The sequence below is a fragment of the Cicer arietinum genome, chromosome 5 (assembly GCF_000331145.2).
Source record: "Cicer arietinum cultivar CDC Frontier isolate Library 1 chromosome 5, Cicar.CDCFrontier_v2.0, whole genome shotgun sequence".
Taxonomy (NCBI): domain Eukaryota; kingdom Viridiplantae; phylum Streptophyta; class Magnoliopsida; order Fabales; family Fabaceae; genus Cicer; species Cicer arietinum.
The window spans coordinates 32,536,286-32,556,004 of record NC_021164.2 but is presented as its reverse complement, the minus strand read 5'-3'; the positions used below and the strand labels follow the sequence as shown (position 1 = coordinate 32,556,004).

Here is a 19,719-nt window from a genome sequence, read left to right as displayed (position 1 = left end):
TTATACTTTTATACTATCATCAAATTAAAATTGTTTATTTTTTCATATATAATTAAAGTAAGAGAAAGTGCAATTATTTAACTGAATACGTAATAATTATTATTAATATAAAACTATTTTACACTGAATTTTTTTGCATATCTCTTTTTTCATCTTTAAATTACGATTATGAAGTGAATTTATATTAAATTACAGTACCATGAGTTTTCAATAATATACGTAAATGTGAGTAAAAAAAAATATAATTAATGAGTAAAAAAAAATGTAAACCTATTTTGCATTCTTTGACTTTTTCCTCATAAATTTAATGAATTCATGAAAAAAGTTCTCCAACGGTCAAAGAATAACGTTCACTGTTACTTACCATCAAATCCATAACGGTCGCATTTTGTCTCTTCACTACACACTCATTCTCTCTCTCCCTCAACGCTTGCTGATTCATTCCTCTCTCTCTCTGAAGTTATCAATGGAACCCGCGAAGATCGATTGGAAGAGACTAGAATGGAACTTCTCCGTAGACGAACTCTACGAACACATCAACGCACCCAAATGGGTTGACTTCTTGTCCCTCAATCATTCTCCTCTTCATAACAACAACGATGACGAAGCTTGGTTTTGCAAACCTGGTTTGTTTCTTTTTATTTTAACATAATTCTCAATTCGGTTTGTTAAAGTTTTATTTTTCTTAATGGGTCTTATTCATTAAATCATTTCTTGTTTGTTATTGGTGTTGTAGATTGCAACCACCCTAAAACAGCAGAGGATTTTCTCAGATCACCATCTCCTTTCAAGGTTTTTTCTAATCTTGTCTTCTACATTTCTAATTTTGTAAATCAAATAGACCCTTTTGTCAACTGGATATAAAGATTTCAACTTTAGCTTGTTTCTTATATGATGATTCTGTATTTTCCTCAATTTTTTTTTTTGTTTTCTATTTTACTTTCCATGCTTATGTTCTTTCTCCTGAGCTTCTAACTATGGTTTAGTTTTAGTTTATTATCTTATAAATGAACTATTTTTGTTTAGGTTTTGATATTTCTTTCATGAAGGTGAAAAGACCATTCTATAAGATTTTTTGTTTCTCCCATTTTCTGTTACTTTGTATGCCTCATTTCATTGTTCTACTTAATTGTCTTGTAAATTTCTTTCTTTCTTTTAATTTTGGTTTTTATTGTAGTTAATTTGTCTTGTAATAAACTCTTTTTTTTTTTTTCTCTTTCCTTTTTAAAAGATTCTTCTTTGTTTTCCCCGTTTTCTATGTTACTTTGTATGCTTCTGTTCATTCATTGTTCTTAGCTTCTAACTATGGTTTTATTCTACTTATTTCTCTTGTATTTTCCTTCTTTCTTTTAATTTTAATTGTTTTTGTTTTTACTTTTTATGAAGGCTAGAAGTCCATTTTACATCTCAGAAAATCTTTCATGTGATGACCAAAATAGAAGGTACTTGTAACACCCTTTCCATTTTCCGTTGCAATTTTAGATCATGCTAAAAGATTGAGTCACTAATTCGTGTATGTTATGTGTTGAATCTTTGTATAGAGATATGAAAATCAAGAGAAGGGTGCCACCACTTTCATCATCTTCTCTCCAAGATGATAAATTCAGATTCAAACAAGATATCGAAAACCAAAACCCAAATTTGTTTACTCCTCCAATGAAGTCCTTGAAAGCCGAAGTCAAGTCAAGTGAAGAGAAGAAGAAGCTAGTTGATGACACATTCCAGGAAAACACGGCCGGGCCTTCATTGAAATCAACTCTTTCCGCGAAGAACTTGTTTTCGAGACGGCCGATTTTGAATCAAATCACAGATTTCTGCAATGAATTGAAGAAAATGGCATTGAGAGCTAGGGAGAGAGAAAATGCTGAAATTTTAAACCATGTAGAGAGTAAAGAAGAGGTTGTTGTGCTTGAGAAGACTCCAACTGTTAAAAGTTCGGCAGAGTCAGATAGAAGAGAGAAAGAAAGGAAACCACTGCTTGTAGTGAGTAAGGCTGAAAGGAAACCATTGCTTCATAGAAAGAAGTAAGCATTCTCTTCCTCAAAAACTTTATTTTTAGTGAGTAGTGAATGTAGTCAAAGAGTTACTTTACCGTTGAAAATAATCTGATAGTTCAAATGAATTTGTCAAAGTTACATACACATCCATTTTGGATGAATGACGACAACCCGTTGGTAATTATGTAGCATTGACCCTTTCATTTTTGTAAATTATTACTGGTATCTTGTGGTCAGTGTGAGTGTGGTGTCTAATGTTCGAGTTAGTGTTTCAGAGGGTTCTAACGTTGATAATCTAGGTCTGGGATCAGAAGGACAATTTAAAAGTGAAACATTGCAATATTGGAACTCTGCATACTCATACAAATTAGTGACTAAATTCTCTTTGCTTTGGTTGTATTTACAGAAACTGCACACAACACTAAGACTTTTCTAATCAAACAGTAGAAACTATTTTTATTTTTCAATATATATTCTCCAATTCTTCTACTAGTTGAGATAAAACACGATCAATAGAATAAACTGTTAGTTTGTTTGATGTTTTTATCCATCAACCATGTGAATGCATATGTCAATGATAAGAAATTGGAAATTGTTGAATAACCTTACTATTATGACTCCAAATTCAATATCTATAGAGATGTTAACTGTTGTTTCACTTGAATATCTAGTATTTTAGCATTTTCTGATCCTGAGTTAATCAACTTTCAATTACTCATGTGTATGCTGAAGACCTGATGAGGCAGAAAACATGCCTATAACTCTTGACTTGGAAAATGTAAGACACAAGAAGGAGAATAGCCTACAACAAATAAGAACAAATCCTCCTTCTCCTCAGTGCTTCTCTGACGGACTCAATAAATCTCACCCTCCAAAGGGTTCCAGATCTCGGCTAATGGTATGTCACGACCTAATTGATTAAAGTTTAAATTATTTATATTTGATTGATGATGACTTAGATGACAATGCTAACATCAGATTAGACAAAATCAAACTATACCATCATTATGGTAATTGCAGAGAGCAGAATATACTACGAAGAGTGAAAGTTACTATCGGATAGATTATGGAATTTTACAACAACCAAAACTCTTAATATGTCATTGAGTTACATCGACATTAACATTGTAAACACTTTTGAAATATACAAAAACAAGGATCATGACTATAAATCTACTGTTGTTTAACTCTTATATGAGTATTTGACACAAATAATCGGTGTAATAAATAACTCTTACGAGTATGTTACACAAATAATTGGTGTAATAAATAATTATTAATCTACTTTCGAATTTTAAGTTGACCACAGTGCTTATATTGATCAATCACAATCATATGCTTATATTTATCTTACTCTTGTCATGCTATAAAGTTGGCTTTGACAACATTTAACTTTGAATGAGAAGTATGTGTACTATTTTATGACAACACTTTAAAGATCTTCTAAAATACACCCCCTCAGTTTAGAAAAGTAGTAATAATGCATTAAGTGTTGTGATGTGATGATGAGCCTTATCATGCAGGAGAGAGGAATACTTGAAGAAGTTGCTGAGCAAAACAAGGAAGTTGCAAAGAACTCGACAGCACACAACAACAGAAGTATTACAATAATGGACGGAAGAGAAACAAAAACCTTGGACATGTTTTGGTTCTTCAAGCCATGTACAACAATGTCAAGCTGACTTTCATTGAAGTGATTATAAATTCATTTATTCTTTCATTTGTTTTCTACATTACTATTTCTATAATGTACTCGACCTGTTTTATTTAGGTGGAAATCATTCTTTTATCATTATAGCCATTCTTTATTAATTGTCATATGACATATTCTTGTAACATTGATGATTCAATACACCTGTAGTGAACCAAAAGTTTATCAATAAATTGTTACCTTTAATTGTGACATACTTAGTTGCTTTATGTTTCAACGTTTAACTAACAAGTAAATCAGCATTTTGGTTCTCGATGTTAGGAATCATTCAACAAAACTATTAATATACCAACACATGGAATTGAATAGTCTCTTGACACATCAAGCCAAATATAAAATCTTTAACATTGTGGTGTTAAATTCAGAAGAAAAAAAAAGACTAGACTGGTTGATGTTAGTTAATTTTTTTTGACAAATAAGATATTGGTCTTTCATTCGAGTATTTTATACCTCTACAATAGAATTACGACACACCTTTTGGTAAATTTGATGGAGAATATTGAACTCGATAAAGTCTTAAAATAAGATCATACTCGAGGTAACCAATACAACTTCAATGATTGGAATATAATTTTTACTAAAACAATAATCTAATTATTTTTAAAGTCTCGTTTAGAGTGATAAAATAGTTTTAAAATTCATGGAACCTATAAGGTTTAACAGATTTGAGTTTAAAATTCATTTTTTGTGATTGAAAACCTATCAATAACTAAAGTTTGGAATCTCACAAACATTTGTTCAATGGTTTCATCATCTTACATATGAAACATTCTCAAATAGGTGAGTTAGAAAACTAGTTTTAGCTTCTTAACTTAGTGATTCTCGATGAACTATAACTAAAGCATTGCACACTTCCTTAGTTGTTTGCAAAAATATTACACTTTTCATATTGAGCTTTTGTAATACTAAACAACTAGAATATAATCCGCGTATCGCGAGTATAATTTTTTTTTTAAAAATATGAATTTTTATAAAATTTGAAGGTGATATTTATGGTGTATAAATATATCAACTTGAGTTTAAAATATTTTTAATATTTGTAATTTGTAATTTTTAATTTTATAAGAGTAATTGACTATTCTTTCAAAACAAAAATAATAATAATTGACTATGAAAAAAAAAAGGGGAAATGGAATGAAGTCAATTGTAAAGTTTGTAATAAAATATGAGGAATTTTCCTTTTAAAAAAAATATGATTAAAAAAAGACGAGTGATTGTTTGTTTGCATTATGTTTTGCTTTAAACACTCAATGACTATATATTGCTTTTTTTCCTATAAAAATAGAATATATCTTTTGTTAGCATTAATTTTTATATGATCTTTATTTTTATTTTACTTTCTATCTTGAATGTACTATTATTTCTAAAATGATCTGTTAAGTGTTTAATTTTTACTTAAGCTTCGAATAGCTATTTTTCTTGTAGAGTTGTTATGTCACATGTTTGTATTCAAAATACTATTTTTTAGGACAAAAAAACAATAATGCTAGGAATGATAAGGTGACTACTTGATTTTGATTATTTTTGTTGTCAAATGAAACTATAAGAAATATAATATATATCTAAGCACTGATATAAGTAAAATAACCACAAACTGTATACTAGTTTGAAAAGATTCAAGTATAATTTAATATTTTTTGAAGAGTGTTTATTGTGAACAAATTCAATGTACTATTTTTTATGACAAACACACAAATTAATGTTGGGAATGATAAGACATGACTACATGATTTCAATTATTTTCTTGTAAATGAATCTATGTTCTAATATGTCTTTCATCGGAGAAATATAATATGTATGCGAGACTTGTTATCTTTTCCTGTTTTTTGTTTTTGTTTTTGCAAAGCCTTGTTATTTTACACAAATTATATATTACTTTTCCTGTTTTACATATTATACTTGATTTTGATTATTTTTGTTCATGTTTTTGCAAAGCCGAGACATGACTACTTGATTTTGATTATTTTTGTTGTCAAATGAAACTATTATTTGATTTATCCTACATTGGAGTATAATATGTACCCGAACATTTATAAGAAAAAATGTACACAAATTGTATATTACTTTGAAAATATTATTCAATTTAAATTTTTATTTTTTTGCAAAATATCTTTTCCTGTTTTTTGTTTTTGTTTTTGCAAAGCCTTGTTATTTTTAATCGGCTTGTTTATTTTAATATTTTTTATTTATTTTAATTTAAATAAACTCCAAGATCTATTGAACGACACATCACACACTTATGTGTCGCATCATAATAATTGCGCCAGATCACTTATTTTCTTGTGTCATCATTCATATGTCTCTACAATCTCATACTTTTTATTATTGAATTTAGATATTCCTTCTCACACATCATACATATGTTGAAAACCAACACATAAAAAACTTCTCATGAAAATAATTAAATTTTATTGAATTATTTGTGTACAAGTTTAATAATTGATTTTTAAGATGTAATTATTATATTTGTTAATATATTGTGTCATAATTTAATTGTTGCTACATTTTAATTAATAAAATGTAATTAAATTTTTGTGATGTATTTATATGTAATGAATTAAAAAAAGTAACTGACAATGAACATAAGTTTAAATGAGAGTATATTTTTATTGTTGGTTTTTAAATCATAGAGATATAAATAAAGAAGTAATAGAATAAAAAATAAAAAATGAATTAGTTTTAGAGGTGTTATATCATGTTATTGAATATTGAATGATGTGATATTGATAATATTACATGAGGATGTGATATGTCTATATATTGATTTGGGAGTTTGTTATAATATTATATATTATATTGATGTTGATAGTTAATGTCAAACTCTGAAATTTATCATATTTTGTCACATTTACTAATCACTTTGAATTTTATAGTGACCTCTAACCCTTTGAGTATGAAGGATTTTTACTAATCAAACTTATTACAAATTGTTGCATATATGATTCTCAATCTGGCAATATGCAAAAGCTCAAATCAAATAATATCTTTCACAAATAAGATAACTATGAAGCACAAAGACATATATAAGATTAGGCATGTCATCATGTCCATCAACTATATGATACTCATTTCACAAATCAAACAAATGTCTCAATTTTTTTTATTTGTTTCCGAACACTTTAAACACACGTCAGACACATCTATGAAAGATTAAAGATGTATTAAAGCAATTATTATCAATGAGGGATTTAAATGCTTTAAACTTGATTATATCATATTTATCGATTCGGTAATTTTTTAGTAAGCTGATGAATTTTATTCATAAAAGGTGCCACTAGTACTACCAAGGCTATCCTTCCAGTCTAGATGGCCACCATGAAGAGTACTAGGGTGGAGAATTACAAGATTAGAAAGCGTCTATGTTCAAGAAGTACAAAATACATTGCAACTTTGATCTTGTTGTTTTACTAAGAGTATCTCCAATAGTGAAACATGGATTCATTAAGTAGAGTCAACTGTGACACATCATCATGAAGCAACTCATTTTTTGTTTCAATGGTGTATCTCTTAACTTCCTTAGCAAAGGGAGTAACAAAAAAAACTTCCCTATCACAACTTTAACTCATATTAAGTCTCACAACTTTAACTTACATATTGATATTTTATACTTCAACTCATATTGCTTCAATATTTTATACTGATTATTTCAAAAAGTAATTCAGGGGAACGTTGTTTTGCCAAACAATATGATCAATATGCCATCGATCTATAATGGACTTTAAAAAAAAAATTAGTTCCTTTGTTGAAGAACCATATAGAAGCCAACTGTTGGACATGCTATAATTTACACCCAAAGTCTTTGATGCTTCTACCCTAATCTTCCAAATCACCTATTCCTTATCAAATTCACCTTTTCTCCTTCTACGTCTTGATGTTGTCCTCTTGGAATATTGGTCTTGATATGACACCAATTCTTTGGCAATTGTACTAAATTATTCAAGTAATAATAGTGATAAATAAAAATTGTCTCCATAGAGATTGTTATTGATTTAGTAACACAACAAAGTCATAAACACTTAGGTAACAAAACGTGTTGAGAAAAAATCTCTCTCATATGTTTTAATAATAAGAAAATTATTTTAAAGATCAAATATTTTGATTATATGTGTCTTCTAACTTGTGCTCTTAAGTGTATCAATCTTTAGAAAGCAGGTCATTTATATTCTTGATCAGATGAAGATTTTACAAATAGTTATATGTCCTCTTAAGAGAGGATGTTGCTACTTTTATCTGAAACATACAAAATAATCTGAATAACAAAAAGCATAGCCAGCTGCGAAAAACATTTGATCAAAGAAGTTTGGTGTAAGACCCATAATTTTAAAGTACCTTTTATGTATTTTTGGTATATTTTGGATTTTGGCTCGGAGGCTTTTAAGCCAAAGTTAATAATATTTTGGAGTTTTATAATCAAAAAGATATTTCGATGCCAATTAGAATTTCTCGTCGATAAATAAATTGAATTTAACTGCGGAAAATCCTTTACGGAGAATTTAAGGTGTTTCGGGTGAAACGGTAATTTAATAAATATCTAGATCTTGAGAAATTCGTTAAGTTATAATTATTATATTTATATATGTTTGTTTGGAGGGAAAAAGAAAGGAAAACTAGAAGGAAGGAAAAGGAAAAGAAAATAGTATATAAAGGAAGGAAGGAAAAAGGAAGAAAGGAAAAACAAAGGAAAGAAATAGAAAGGAAGGAAAATCTCAAATTTCCATCTCCTTCCTCTGAACTTCTCACGCAAGAAAAACCAAATTTCCATCCTTCTCCATTTTTCGTTTTCGTTGCTTCCTTTCCTTCAAAGCTAGTGACCCAAGGTTGGGTGAGAGTTAGATCAAGGTTTTCGTAACTCCACTCTTCCTCTTTGATTCAAAAACGAAGAAAAACGGTTTTGAGATCCAAACACAAACCCCTCCATTTCTCCTTGATCCAAACCTCATTTCTCGAAGAGATAGAAGGGAAAGTTGCTCACCACCACGCTACGGTGCTAGTGAACTAATTTGGAAGCGGCGTTACGAGTGGAGATTTTACCGGAATTTCTCGCGGAACCCGAAACTCTCGATAAAGCTAACATTGAGGTAAGGGATCCTTCCAAACTTCTAGTTTGCATTAGGGACTTATCTGTTGAATGTGAAAGTATGTTTGAATTTGTTTCTGTGGAATTTGAAAACCATTAGAGTTAAACGAGTATTAAAAATGGGGAATCTTTTAATACCTCGGTTTACTTAATGTGTATTTGAGGAAAATGTTTAAGTTAACTGGGCGTTGAGAATGGGGAATCTCTTAATGTCTCGGTTACTTAACTATCGTTTTTGAAAATCGTTTCGGTAAATGAGTATTAAGAATGGGGAATCTCTTAATGACTCGTTTACTGAATGTTTTGCGAGAAAATCGTTTAAGTCAAAAGTATATTAAGAATGGGGAATCTCTTAATATGACTGTTTGCTTAACGTTTTGTTTTGAAAATCATTAAGTTAAATCGGTATTAAGAACGGGGAATCTCTTAATGACTTATTTAATTAATGTTGTTTGAAAGTCGTTTAAGTTAAATGGGTATTAAAAATGGGGAATCTTTTAATATCTGCATTTGCTTAACGATTGTTGTGAATGGAGTCTGTGTATGCTCATGCATTTCATTTGGTAAATTGTGTCGACCCGTGATAGGTGACACCTTGGTAAACTGTACTGACCCGTGATAGGTTGTACGTTTACGATTTACTATTTAGTAATTCGTGTTGACCCGTGATAGGTGACACCTTGGTAAACTGTACTGACCCGTGATAGGTGGTACGTTTACGAGTTACTATTTAGTAAATCGTGTTGACCCGTGATAGGTGACACCTTGGTAAACTGTACTGACCCGTGATAGGTGGTACATTTACGATTTACATTTTTGGTGAATTGTGCTGACCCGTGATAGGTGGCACCTAGGTAAACAGTACTGGTCTGTGATAGGCGGTACGTTTACGATTCCCGCTTTTTCTTTTAGTAAATCGTGTTGACCCGTGATAGGTGACACCTCGGTAAACTGTACTGACCCGTGATAGGTGGTACGTTTATGATTTACGCATTTTAGTAAATCGTGCTGACCCGTGATAGGTGGCACCTCGGTAATTGGTACTTTGGCCTGCGATAGGCGGTACAATTATGATTTACGGCCCTTCGAGGAGGGTTTTGGTTTGGAATTCCGAGTCCATGCATTTTGGCATATACGCATTGCATTAGGGTGCTTGGCACACGAGTCGTGTTTGATTGAGTTTTATGATTGAGTGATTTGAATTTGATTTATCGTGTTAATTGCGTTGAAAATGCTAAGTGTTATGTGTTGATTATTGTGTGTAAGTATGATGGTTATCGAGATCCCAATTGCCGTGGTAATCGCGTAGAAATTGCTAAGTGTTAAGTTGTGAACTTGATTAGGAATGACTTAGGTTAATTCATGAATTTTTGGAAAAATGATCAGGGAAATCGATTTCCCAATCGATTGGATGGAAGTCAGGGGCTTGGCCAAATGAACAAAATCGATTAGCCAATCGATTTTGTAATCAGTTTTTTTGAAAATCCCTTTCGAAATCGATTGCCCAATCGATTGGCCCTTAAGTCAGGGGCTCAGCTATCCTGTCAATCGATTGCCCAATCGATTGAATCAAGCCAGAGTTCAAAATTTCACTAAAAACCTTCAGGAAATCGATTTGGAAATCGATTGGTATTAAGTCAGGGGCTCCGTTATCCTGTCAATCGATTGCCAAATCGATTGATTCAGCCCAGGATTCTATTTTCATTAAAAATCTTCACCCCAATCGATTGCCCAATCGATTGGCTCAGTGAAAATCCTCAGTTTTAGTTGTATGATTAATTGCTCATGAATCTATCCATGTCTTGTTTTATTATGTGTTAATTAGGAGATCGAGAACTGCATTTTACCTTCATTTTCATTGGCAATGTACTGTATGAACTTTTCGCATATTGAAAATCCTGTTAAGGTGCATGCTTAGTTGAAAAGTTGTTTTGAGCATTCAAAAACTTAATTGCTATGTGTTAACTGTTATTTTCTGGTTGGTGACCCTTTACACTATTGTGGAAATCTGGGCTTTGCCCTCAGATGAGAGTCAGGACGGCCCTACTGGTTCGTACCCTACGGACAGGGATGGAGATGGGAACGCTTGACTGCTGTTACGTTAGGAGGATCTCACGGGGCGCGTGGAGATTACTCAGGGTGTATAGCTTTTTGGTAGGATGATCAGATTAGGATGATGTATAGGGACTAGGGGTCCTTCTTTTTGGTTTGAAGTATTTTTAGTTTGGAAAACTGTACTTATACAAATATTATCAGTTTGATATCATCTTTGGATGGGTTCCATGTACCATTTGATGTTATGTAAATGTTTTGGATTTATAATTGGAGAAACTTTTCCGCTGCGTAAATTATAATGACTCAATTATTTATCCAAAGACATTTCCTCATTTGTTTTACTTTGTTTTATTTTAATTTCTTTTAAAAAAAAAATATACCCTCGCTTTGAAAAACGGGGTGTTACATTTGGTACAAGTGTTAGAGGATAAACAACATTAAAGTGAGGATACAATTCGATTTCTATTCATTCGCACATGGGAAAATAAGTGAAAGTGCTAGAGTACAAAAAGTGATGTCCTAGACTTGTAAGGCAAGCCAGTTCAATGTGGTACAAGTGTTAGAGGATAAACAACATTAAAGTGAGGATACAATTCGATTTCTATTCATTCGCACATGGGAAAATAAGTGAAAGTGCTAGAGTACAAAAAGTGATGTCCTAGACTTGTAAGGCAAGCCAGTTCAATGTGTTGGGAAAAAGAAAAGCAAAAATAAAATAAAAGCGCAAGTCACATCATAATTAATGAATGCTTCGTCCTCTTACTAATCAGATCCAAGGATGGACTACTATACTCATCCACTCAGTCTTCTTATAACAAAGGCATTTGAAGGGTATATACTGCAATACTCATCATCTAAGTCTCCAACGTATATAGTGTACTTCTCCTCTTATTTGAAGCGTCATGATTTCTAAAATTTCAGATGATCCCAACCACGAATACAACACACATACTCAAGCAAAAAAGATCAAATATTTGAAAATCAATCTCATCCTTAACATACTTTCTACTAATCTTAAATATGTTCTTTGGATCATCCTTTTAGAAAGTATACCTTAGTGCTAGATGTGTTATTAACAAATCTCTCAAAAACCTATATATTCTCAAGTTAATATTAACTTATTGAAAGTTGTATAATGTTTGTAAGACAAGAATATAAATTGTTTGTGTAAGCCTAGTGAGGCCGAGAAAATACATTGTGAAAAAAATACCTTCAGAAAATAAGCCATCTTGAGCTATAGTGAAAATAACTCACAAGTAAGTGAGGACTTGATGTAACCTATTTTGGGTGAACCAATATAAATTTGTGTGTGTCATTCTATGAACTCTAATCTCTTCATTTTGTCTTACTCTTATTTCAATTCTAAACATTTATACTCAAACATTTATCTATTGTCATCACTTAAAGGATACTTATCTAAAGAGAAAAGAAAACAAAAAAAGGGAATACCACTATTCAACCCCCCCTTCTAGTATTATTTTAGTTACTTCAATTGACATCAGAGTAAGGTTCTCTAGAGAATTACGTCTAACGATGTAAGAGAAAAAGATAAAGAGAAAATATAAACTATCAAAAGCTAAATATGTACCTGAGGGAGGATCCTCCAACAGGCCACCATACTTCAATGGTACAAATTACTATCATTGGAAAGGAAAAATAAGGTTGTTTCTTATATCACAAGATAATAACATGTGGTCTGTAGTTGAAAATGAAAATCATGTCGTCAAAACTTACAACACAGATGAAAAATCTCAAGCAAATGGACCACTAAAGAAAATGACAAGATACTTTTAAACTCTAAAGCTCATTTATTTCTAATGTGTGCTTTAAGCAGGAAAGAATATGATAGAATCAAAGAGTGCAAAAGCACAAAAGAGCTATGTGATACATTGAAGATCCATCATGAAAGATCAAGTGACGTAAAAGAAGTTAGGATTGACATGGAAGTACGAGAGTTTGAATTATTTGAGAAGAAGGAGGAAGAAACTATTGATGAAATATTTTCAAGATTCACTATTATACTAAATAGCTTACGGTCTCTTGGAAAAGAATACTATGTCCAATATAGGATAAGAAAAATTCTAAGAAGTCTACCAAGAGAATGGAGACCTGTGGTAACTGCTGTAAGACCCATAATTTTAAAGTACCATTTATGTATTTTTGGTGTATCTTGGATTTTGGCTCGGAGGCTTTTAAGCCAAAGTTAATAATATTTTGGAGTTTTATAATCAAAAAGATATTTTGATGCCAATTAAAATTTCTCGTCGATAAATAAATTGAAATTAACTGCGGTGAATCCTTTACGGAGAATTTAATGCGTTACGGGTGAAATGGTAATTTAACAAATATCTAGATATTTTGAGATATTTGTTAAGTTATATTTATTATATATATATGTGTGTGTTTGTTTGGAGGGAAAAAGAAAGGAAAACTAGAAGGAAGGAAAAGGAAAAGAAAAGAGTATATAAAGGAAAGAAGGAAAAAGGAAGAAAGGAAAAACAAAGGAAAGAAAAAGAAAGGAAGGAAAATCCGAATTTTCCATCTTCTTCCTCTGCTACCCGCGACCACTTTTCTCTCCTTCTCCCGCTTTCATTTTCGTTGCTTTCTTTTCTTCAAGACTAGTAACCCAAGGTTGGGTGAGTGTTAGAACAAGGATTCCGCAACTCCACTCTTCCTCTTTGATCCGAAAACGAAGAAAAACGGTATTTGAGATTCAAACACAAACCCCTTCGTTTCTTCTAGATCTAAGCTTCGTTCCGCGAAGAGTTAGAAGGGAAAGTTGCTCACTACCACGCTACGGTGCTAGGGGACCAACTTGGAGGCGACGTTGCGAGCGAAGATTTTTACCAGTTTTACTCGCGGTACCGGAAACCCACGTTAAAGCTAACGTTAAGGTAAGGGCTCCTTCCAAACTTCTAGTTTGCATTAGGGACTTATCTGTGGTTGTGTGGGAAGGAATTTGTTAGGATTTAATGTATCGATTTGGGGAAAAACGAATCTAATGCGTTACGGGTAAAACCTTAGAGTTAGGTTTTGTTTATATTGATGAATGTTTCGTGGTAAATGAATTTGAAGTCATTGTGTATGACTATGAGTAAATGAAGTCTGATGCATTTGGGTGTCATGTTGTGTTGAATTGTGTTCGTTGTATTTGGCGTGTCCATACTTGATGTTTGTTAATTGGTGTGTTTGTTGTGAATTATGGTTTGAATGTGAGAGTATGTTTGAGTTTGTTTCCGTGGAATTTGAAAACATTAGAGTTAAACGAGTATTAAAAATGGGGAATCTTTTAATACCTCGGTTTACTTAATGTGCGTTTGAGGAAAATGTTTAAGTTAACTGGGCGTTGAGAATGGGGAATCTCTTAATGTCTCGGTTACTTAACTATCGTTTTTGAAAATCGTTTCAGTAAATGAGTATTAAGAATGGGGAATCTCTTAATGTCTTGTTTACTGAATGTTTTGTGTGAAAATCGTTTAAGTCAAAAGTATATTAAGAATGGGGAATCTCTTAATATGTCTGTTTGCTTAACGTTTTGTTTTGAAAATCATTAAGATAAATCGGTATTAAGAATGGGGAATCTCTTAATATGTCTGTTTGCTTAACGTTTTGTTTTGAAAATCATTAAGATAAATCGGTATTAAGAATGGGGAATCTCTTAATATGTCTGTTTGCTTAACGTTTTGTTTTGAAAATCATTAAGATAAATCGGTATTAAGAACGGGGAATCTCTTAATGACTTATTTAATTAATGTTGTTTGAAAGTCGTTTAAGTTAAATGGGTATTAAAAATGGGGAATCTTTTAATATCTGCATTTGCTTAACGATTGTTGTGAATGGAGTCTGTGTATGCTCATGCATTTCATTTGGTAAATTGTGTCGACCCGTGATAGGTGACACCTTGGTAAACTGTACGGACCCGTGATAGGTTGTACGTTTGCGATTTATATTTTAGTAAATCGTGTTGACCCGTGATAGGTGACACCATGGTAACTGTACTGACCCGTGATAGGTGGTACGTTTATGATTTACGCATTTTAGTAAATCGTGCTGACCCGTGATAGGTGGCACCTAGGTAAACAGTACTGGTCTGTGATAGGCGGTACGTTTACGATTCCCGCTTTTTCTTTTAGTAAATCGTGTTGACCCGTGATAGGTGACACCATGGTAACTGTACTGACCCGTGATAGGTGGTACATTTACGATTCCCGCTTTTTCTTTTAGTAAATCGTGTTGACCCGTGATAGGTGACACCATGGTAACTGTACTGACCCGTGATAGGTGGTACGTTTATGATTTACGCATTTTAGTAAATCGTGCTGACCCGTGATAGGTGGCACCTCGGTAATTGGTACTTTGGCCTGCGATAGGCGGTACAATTATGATTTACGGCCCTTCGAGGAGGGTTTTGGTTTGGAATTCCGAGTCCATGCATTTTGGCATATACGCATTGCATTAGGGTGCCTGGCACGCGAGTCATGTTTGATTTGAGTTTATGATTGAGTGATTCGAATTTTGATTTATCGTGATAACTGAGATGAAGGTGTTAAGTGCTATGTGTTGTGTATTGTGTGTGAGTATGATGGTTATCGAACCTTTGTGTGTCGTAGTAATCGCGTAGAAATTGCTAAGTGTTAAGTGGTGAACTTGATTAGGAATGACTTAGGTTAATTCATGAATTTTTGGAAAACTGATCAGGGAAATCGATTTCCCAATCGATTGGATGGGTAAACAGGGACTTGGCCAATTCACAAAATCGATTAGCCAATCGATTTCGAAAACAATTTTCAAAGGAATCAGTTAAGAAATCGATTGCCCAATCGATTAGGCCTTAAGTCAGGGGCTCAGGAACCAATCAATCGATTTACCAATCGATTGAATTCAGCCCAGGATTCTGTTTTCATTAAGAATCCCTCACCAAATCGATTAGGAAATCGATTGGCTCGAAACCAGGGGCTCAGGAACCAATCAATCGATTTACCAATCGATTGAATTCAGCCCAGGATTCTGTTTTCATTAAAAATCTTCACCCCAATCGATTGCCCAATCGATTGGCTCAGTGAAAATCCTCATTTTTAGTTGTATGATTAATTGCTCATGAATCTATCCATGTTTTGTTTTATCATGTGTTAATTAGGAGATCGAGAACTGCATTTTACCTTCATTTTCATTGGCAATGTAATGTATGAACTTTTCGCACATTGAAAATCCTGTTAAGGTGCATGCTTAGTTAAAAAGTTGTTTTGAGCATTCAAAAACTTAATTGCTATGTGTTAACTGTTATTTTCTGGTTGGTGACCCTTTACACTATTGTGGAAATCTGGGCTTTGCCCTCAGATGAGAGTCAGGACGGCCCTACTGGTTCGTACCCTACGGACAGGGATGGAGATGGGAATGCTTGACTGCGGTTGTGTTAGGAGGATCTCACGGGGCGCGTGGAGATTACTCAGGGTGTATAGTTTTTGGTAGGATGATCAGATTAGGATGATGTATAGGGACTAGGGGTCCTTCTTTTTGGTTTGGAGTATTTTAGTTTTGGAAAACTGTACTTATACAAATATTATCAGTTTTATATCATCTTTGAATGGGTCCCATGTACCATTTGATGTTTATGTAGAAATGTTTTGGATTTGTAATTGGAGAAACTTTTCCGCTGCTTGTAAATTATAATGACTCAATTATTTATCCAAAAGCATTTCCTGATTTATTCTTTGTTCGTTTTAATTACTTTTAGAAAAAAAAAAATATACCCTCGCTTTGAAAAACGGGGTGTTACATTGTGGTATCAGAGCATAGGTTTAGTTTTCTTTGGGAGCTGTGGAACCTTGGTTATAGATTGTAGGTCGACCTATAAGTTAGGAGTTGTTATCTGATCATGTGTCGGTTTAGGTGACTTGAGTTGTCAAGTCCAATTTAATTGTGTGTTGTTAGTCGGACGTTAGTTTAGAATTATTTGAAGTAGTGTTAAAACTCTACTTGATGATGGTTCTTATAGGAAACCATGCCGCCCAGAAGGAATGACGCTCCGAGAGCCAACGCTAGGAATGACCAAATGGCGGAGGCTATGAACAACATGGCTGCTTCTGTCGCTGCACAGACCGCTGCCAAGACTCAACGGGATCTTGAAAAGAGGTGGGTTCCATGTACCATTTGTTGTTGTGTAAGTGCTTTGGATTTATATTTGGAGAAACTTTTCCGCTGCTTGTAAATTATAATGACTCAATATTTATCCAAAGGCATTTCCTCGTTTATTTCTCTGTTTTAGTTTAATTTCTTTTGAAAAAAAAAATACACCCTCGCTTTGAAAAACGGGGCGTTACAACTGCCATCACAGAAGCAAGCAACTTAGCCACCATGAAATTAGAATATCTGATTGGAACATTAAGAGCACATGAACCATTGTTACTTTCAGACAAACCAAATAAAAAAGGACAAATGGTTGCTCTAAAAAAAAAAATCAAACTGAAAGTTCATCCTGTTAATGAGTTGAAGAAGTCATAAAAATAGAAAATCCTCAATATCCTCTATCAGAGGATGAAGATGAACTCTTCCTAATATCCAAAAGGATTTAGACATAATGAATCACATAGGACAAATACCTTATCAAAAGGAGTCTTCAAAATATGATAAAAGTCAGATAACCTGTTATGGATGTAATAAGATATGGCCCTATAAATCAATGCCCTCTAAGCAAAAGACGATGACTCATCCTCTAAAGATCAAAAAGAAGAAGAAGAAAATCTCTGTCTTATAGAGAATTCAGACACTAAAGAGGTAATCATAACATAACTTTATCCTTCATGTGAAAAGCTAGAAATAGAATTTGAAAATTTGTTAAAGACTCAAACACTTTATCTCATAAATGTGGTTCAGTTAGAAATCAACTTTAGGTGATAAAGAAACTTAATGAGGAACTTCAAACCTATAATGATAAATATGAAAAAAAAAAAAATTGAACTTGCAGCAATCTCATAAAAGAATGTATGAGAAAGGAAAAAATTTTAAGAAGAAAAATGTCAAAACTCAACTTCCAGAAGAGGAGACAAAAAACAAAAGTTTAAAAATAAAGTTGAAGAACTAACAAAAGACATTACCAACTTTGTTAAATCCATGGAGACTTTTCAAAATATTACGGGATCTCAATCTGGAATATTTGACTAATCTGATATTAGTTTCAAAATTTCTCAAAATAAAAAAATGTATGAAAATTTCTTTCTACCTCAAAAGTTAAAGGATAAACCAAAATATCTTTACTGTAAAAAACTAGGACATACTCTTAAAAATTGTTACACCAAAAAGGGGCCTAACAAAATCAAAAAGGGATGTTCGTTATGTGGCAAGTATGGGCGTCTTGATTCTACATGTTATCACAAAAAGAAAATCCTCACAAAAAGAAAAGGTAACTAACAAGGACCCAACACTCTATGGGTACCTAAGTCACTTTTAAACTCTAACACATGAACATTCTCTGACAAACAAAAGAAATCCTTGGTTCTTGAATAGTGGCTGCTCAAGACATATGACAGGGGATAAACACTACTTTATCTCTTTGGTAAAAATGGACGGAGGATCAGTCACATTAAAGGGACATGTATCATTGGAAAAAGTAATTCTCCCAAAATAGATGTCAAATACGTACATGTTTTAAACACAATTTGTTGAGTATCAGACAACTTTGTGAAAGTGGTTTTAAAGTAATCTCTAAACGCACTATTTACGAGGTTAAACAATCACTCTTAGTTAAAGTTTTTTTTTCTCTTGAATTAGAAAGAAAAATTTGCATGTTTATATTTGGATGATTTACCTGTTGAAACTTGTTTTATGTCTGTTGAAAAGGATAAATGAATTTGGTACAAACGAGTTGGTCATACAAGCATAAACACTATTTCTAAATTATCCAAACTTGAATTAGTTAAAGGTCTTCCAAAAATAAATTTTGAGAAAGACAATATGTGAAACTTGTGTCAAAGGAAAACAGGTTAAAAGTAGTTTTCACTCAAAAAATATCATCTCAACAAAATAACCTCTTGAACATCTTCATATTGACCTTTTTGGGCTAGTTAAAACTCCAAGCCTTAGTGGGAAAATATATGGATTTGTAATTGTTGATGACTTCTCACGATTTACATGGGTTCTCTTTTTGAAACAAAAAGATGAAGCTTTTGAAACATTTTGTAATTTTTGTAAGAAGATTCAAAATGAAAAGAGAACAAACATCATATCTGTGAGAAGTGATCACGAAAGAGAATTGGAAAATGATTATTTCAAATTTTTGTTGTTGATGAAAACGGGATATCACACAATTTTTCTTGTTCAAGAACTCCTCAACAAAATGGAGTTGTGGAACAGAAAAATAGAACCTTACAAGAAATGGCTAGAACCATTTTAAATAAAGCAAACATCGAAATATATTTTTGGACTAAAGAAATTAACATCATGTTATGTTTCAAACCGAGTATCCATTAGAAAAATCTTGAACAAAACTCATTACGAACTACAGAAAGCCAGGAAACCCAATATCTCATATTTTCATATATTTGGATGCTATTGTTACATCTTAAATAATAAAGAAAATTTGAGAAAGTTTGATCCAAAATCTGATAAAGGCATCTTTCTGAAATACTCCACGTCTTCAAAAGGATATATGATATATAACCTTCAGACTCAAAATGGGGAGGAATCTATGAGTATTATTTTTGATGAGTTTGATGAATTGTGTTTATAAAATATGAATAAATATGACAAATATGAACCTTCATCTTCTAAAACTGAAGTTTCAAATGAAGAGGATAATTCTAACACATCCTCACCGCAACCTCCAAGAGGATGGAAGTTGGTAACCTATCATCCTCTTGACTGGATCATTTGAAACATTGTCG

At 32.5% G+C, this 19,719-nt stretch overlaps 1 protein-coding gene across 1 annotated transcript; it reads left to right on the top strand.

Annotated features, from left to right (window-relative positions):
- The first annotated feature begins 364 nt into the window (after positions 1-364).
- Positions 365-3,900, top strand: LOC101497161 (uncharacterized). The gene is made up of 6 exons (XM_004513673.4): positions 365-626; positions 737-792; positions 1,387-1,442; positions 1,542-2,024; positions 2,730-2,895; positions 3,521-3,900. The coding sequence occupies exons 1-6, from the start codon at positions 467-469 to the stop codon at positions 3,677-3,679; spliced, it is 1,080 nt and encodes a 359-aa protein (XP_004513730.1). The 5' UTR covers positions 365-466; the 3' UTR covers positions 3,680-3,900.
- The last annotated feature ends 15,819 nt before the right edge of the window (positions 3,901-19,719 follow it).

Excerpts from the sequence above, each read along its gene's own strand:
- LOC101497161 (XM_004513673.4), top strand. The coding sequence starts at position 467 with ATGGAACCCGCGAAGATCGATTGGAAGAGACTAGAATGGAACTTCTCC. Across the intron at positions 793-1,386 it reads GATCACCATCTCCTTTCAAG|GCTAGAAGTCCATTTTACAT; the intron begins GTTTTTTCTAAT and ends CTTTTTATGAAG. Across the intron at positions 2,025-2,729 it reads CCATTGCTTCATAGAAAGAA|ACCTGATGAGGCAGAAAACA; the intron begins GTAAGCATTCTC and ends TGTATGCTGAAG.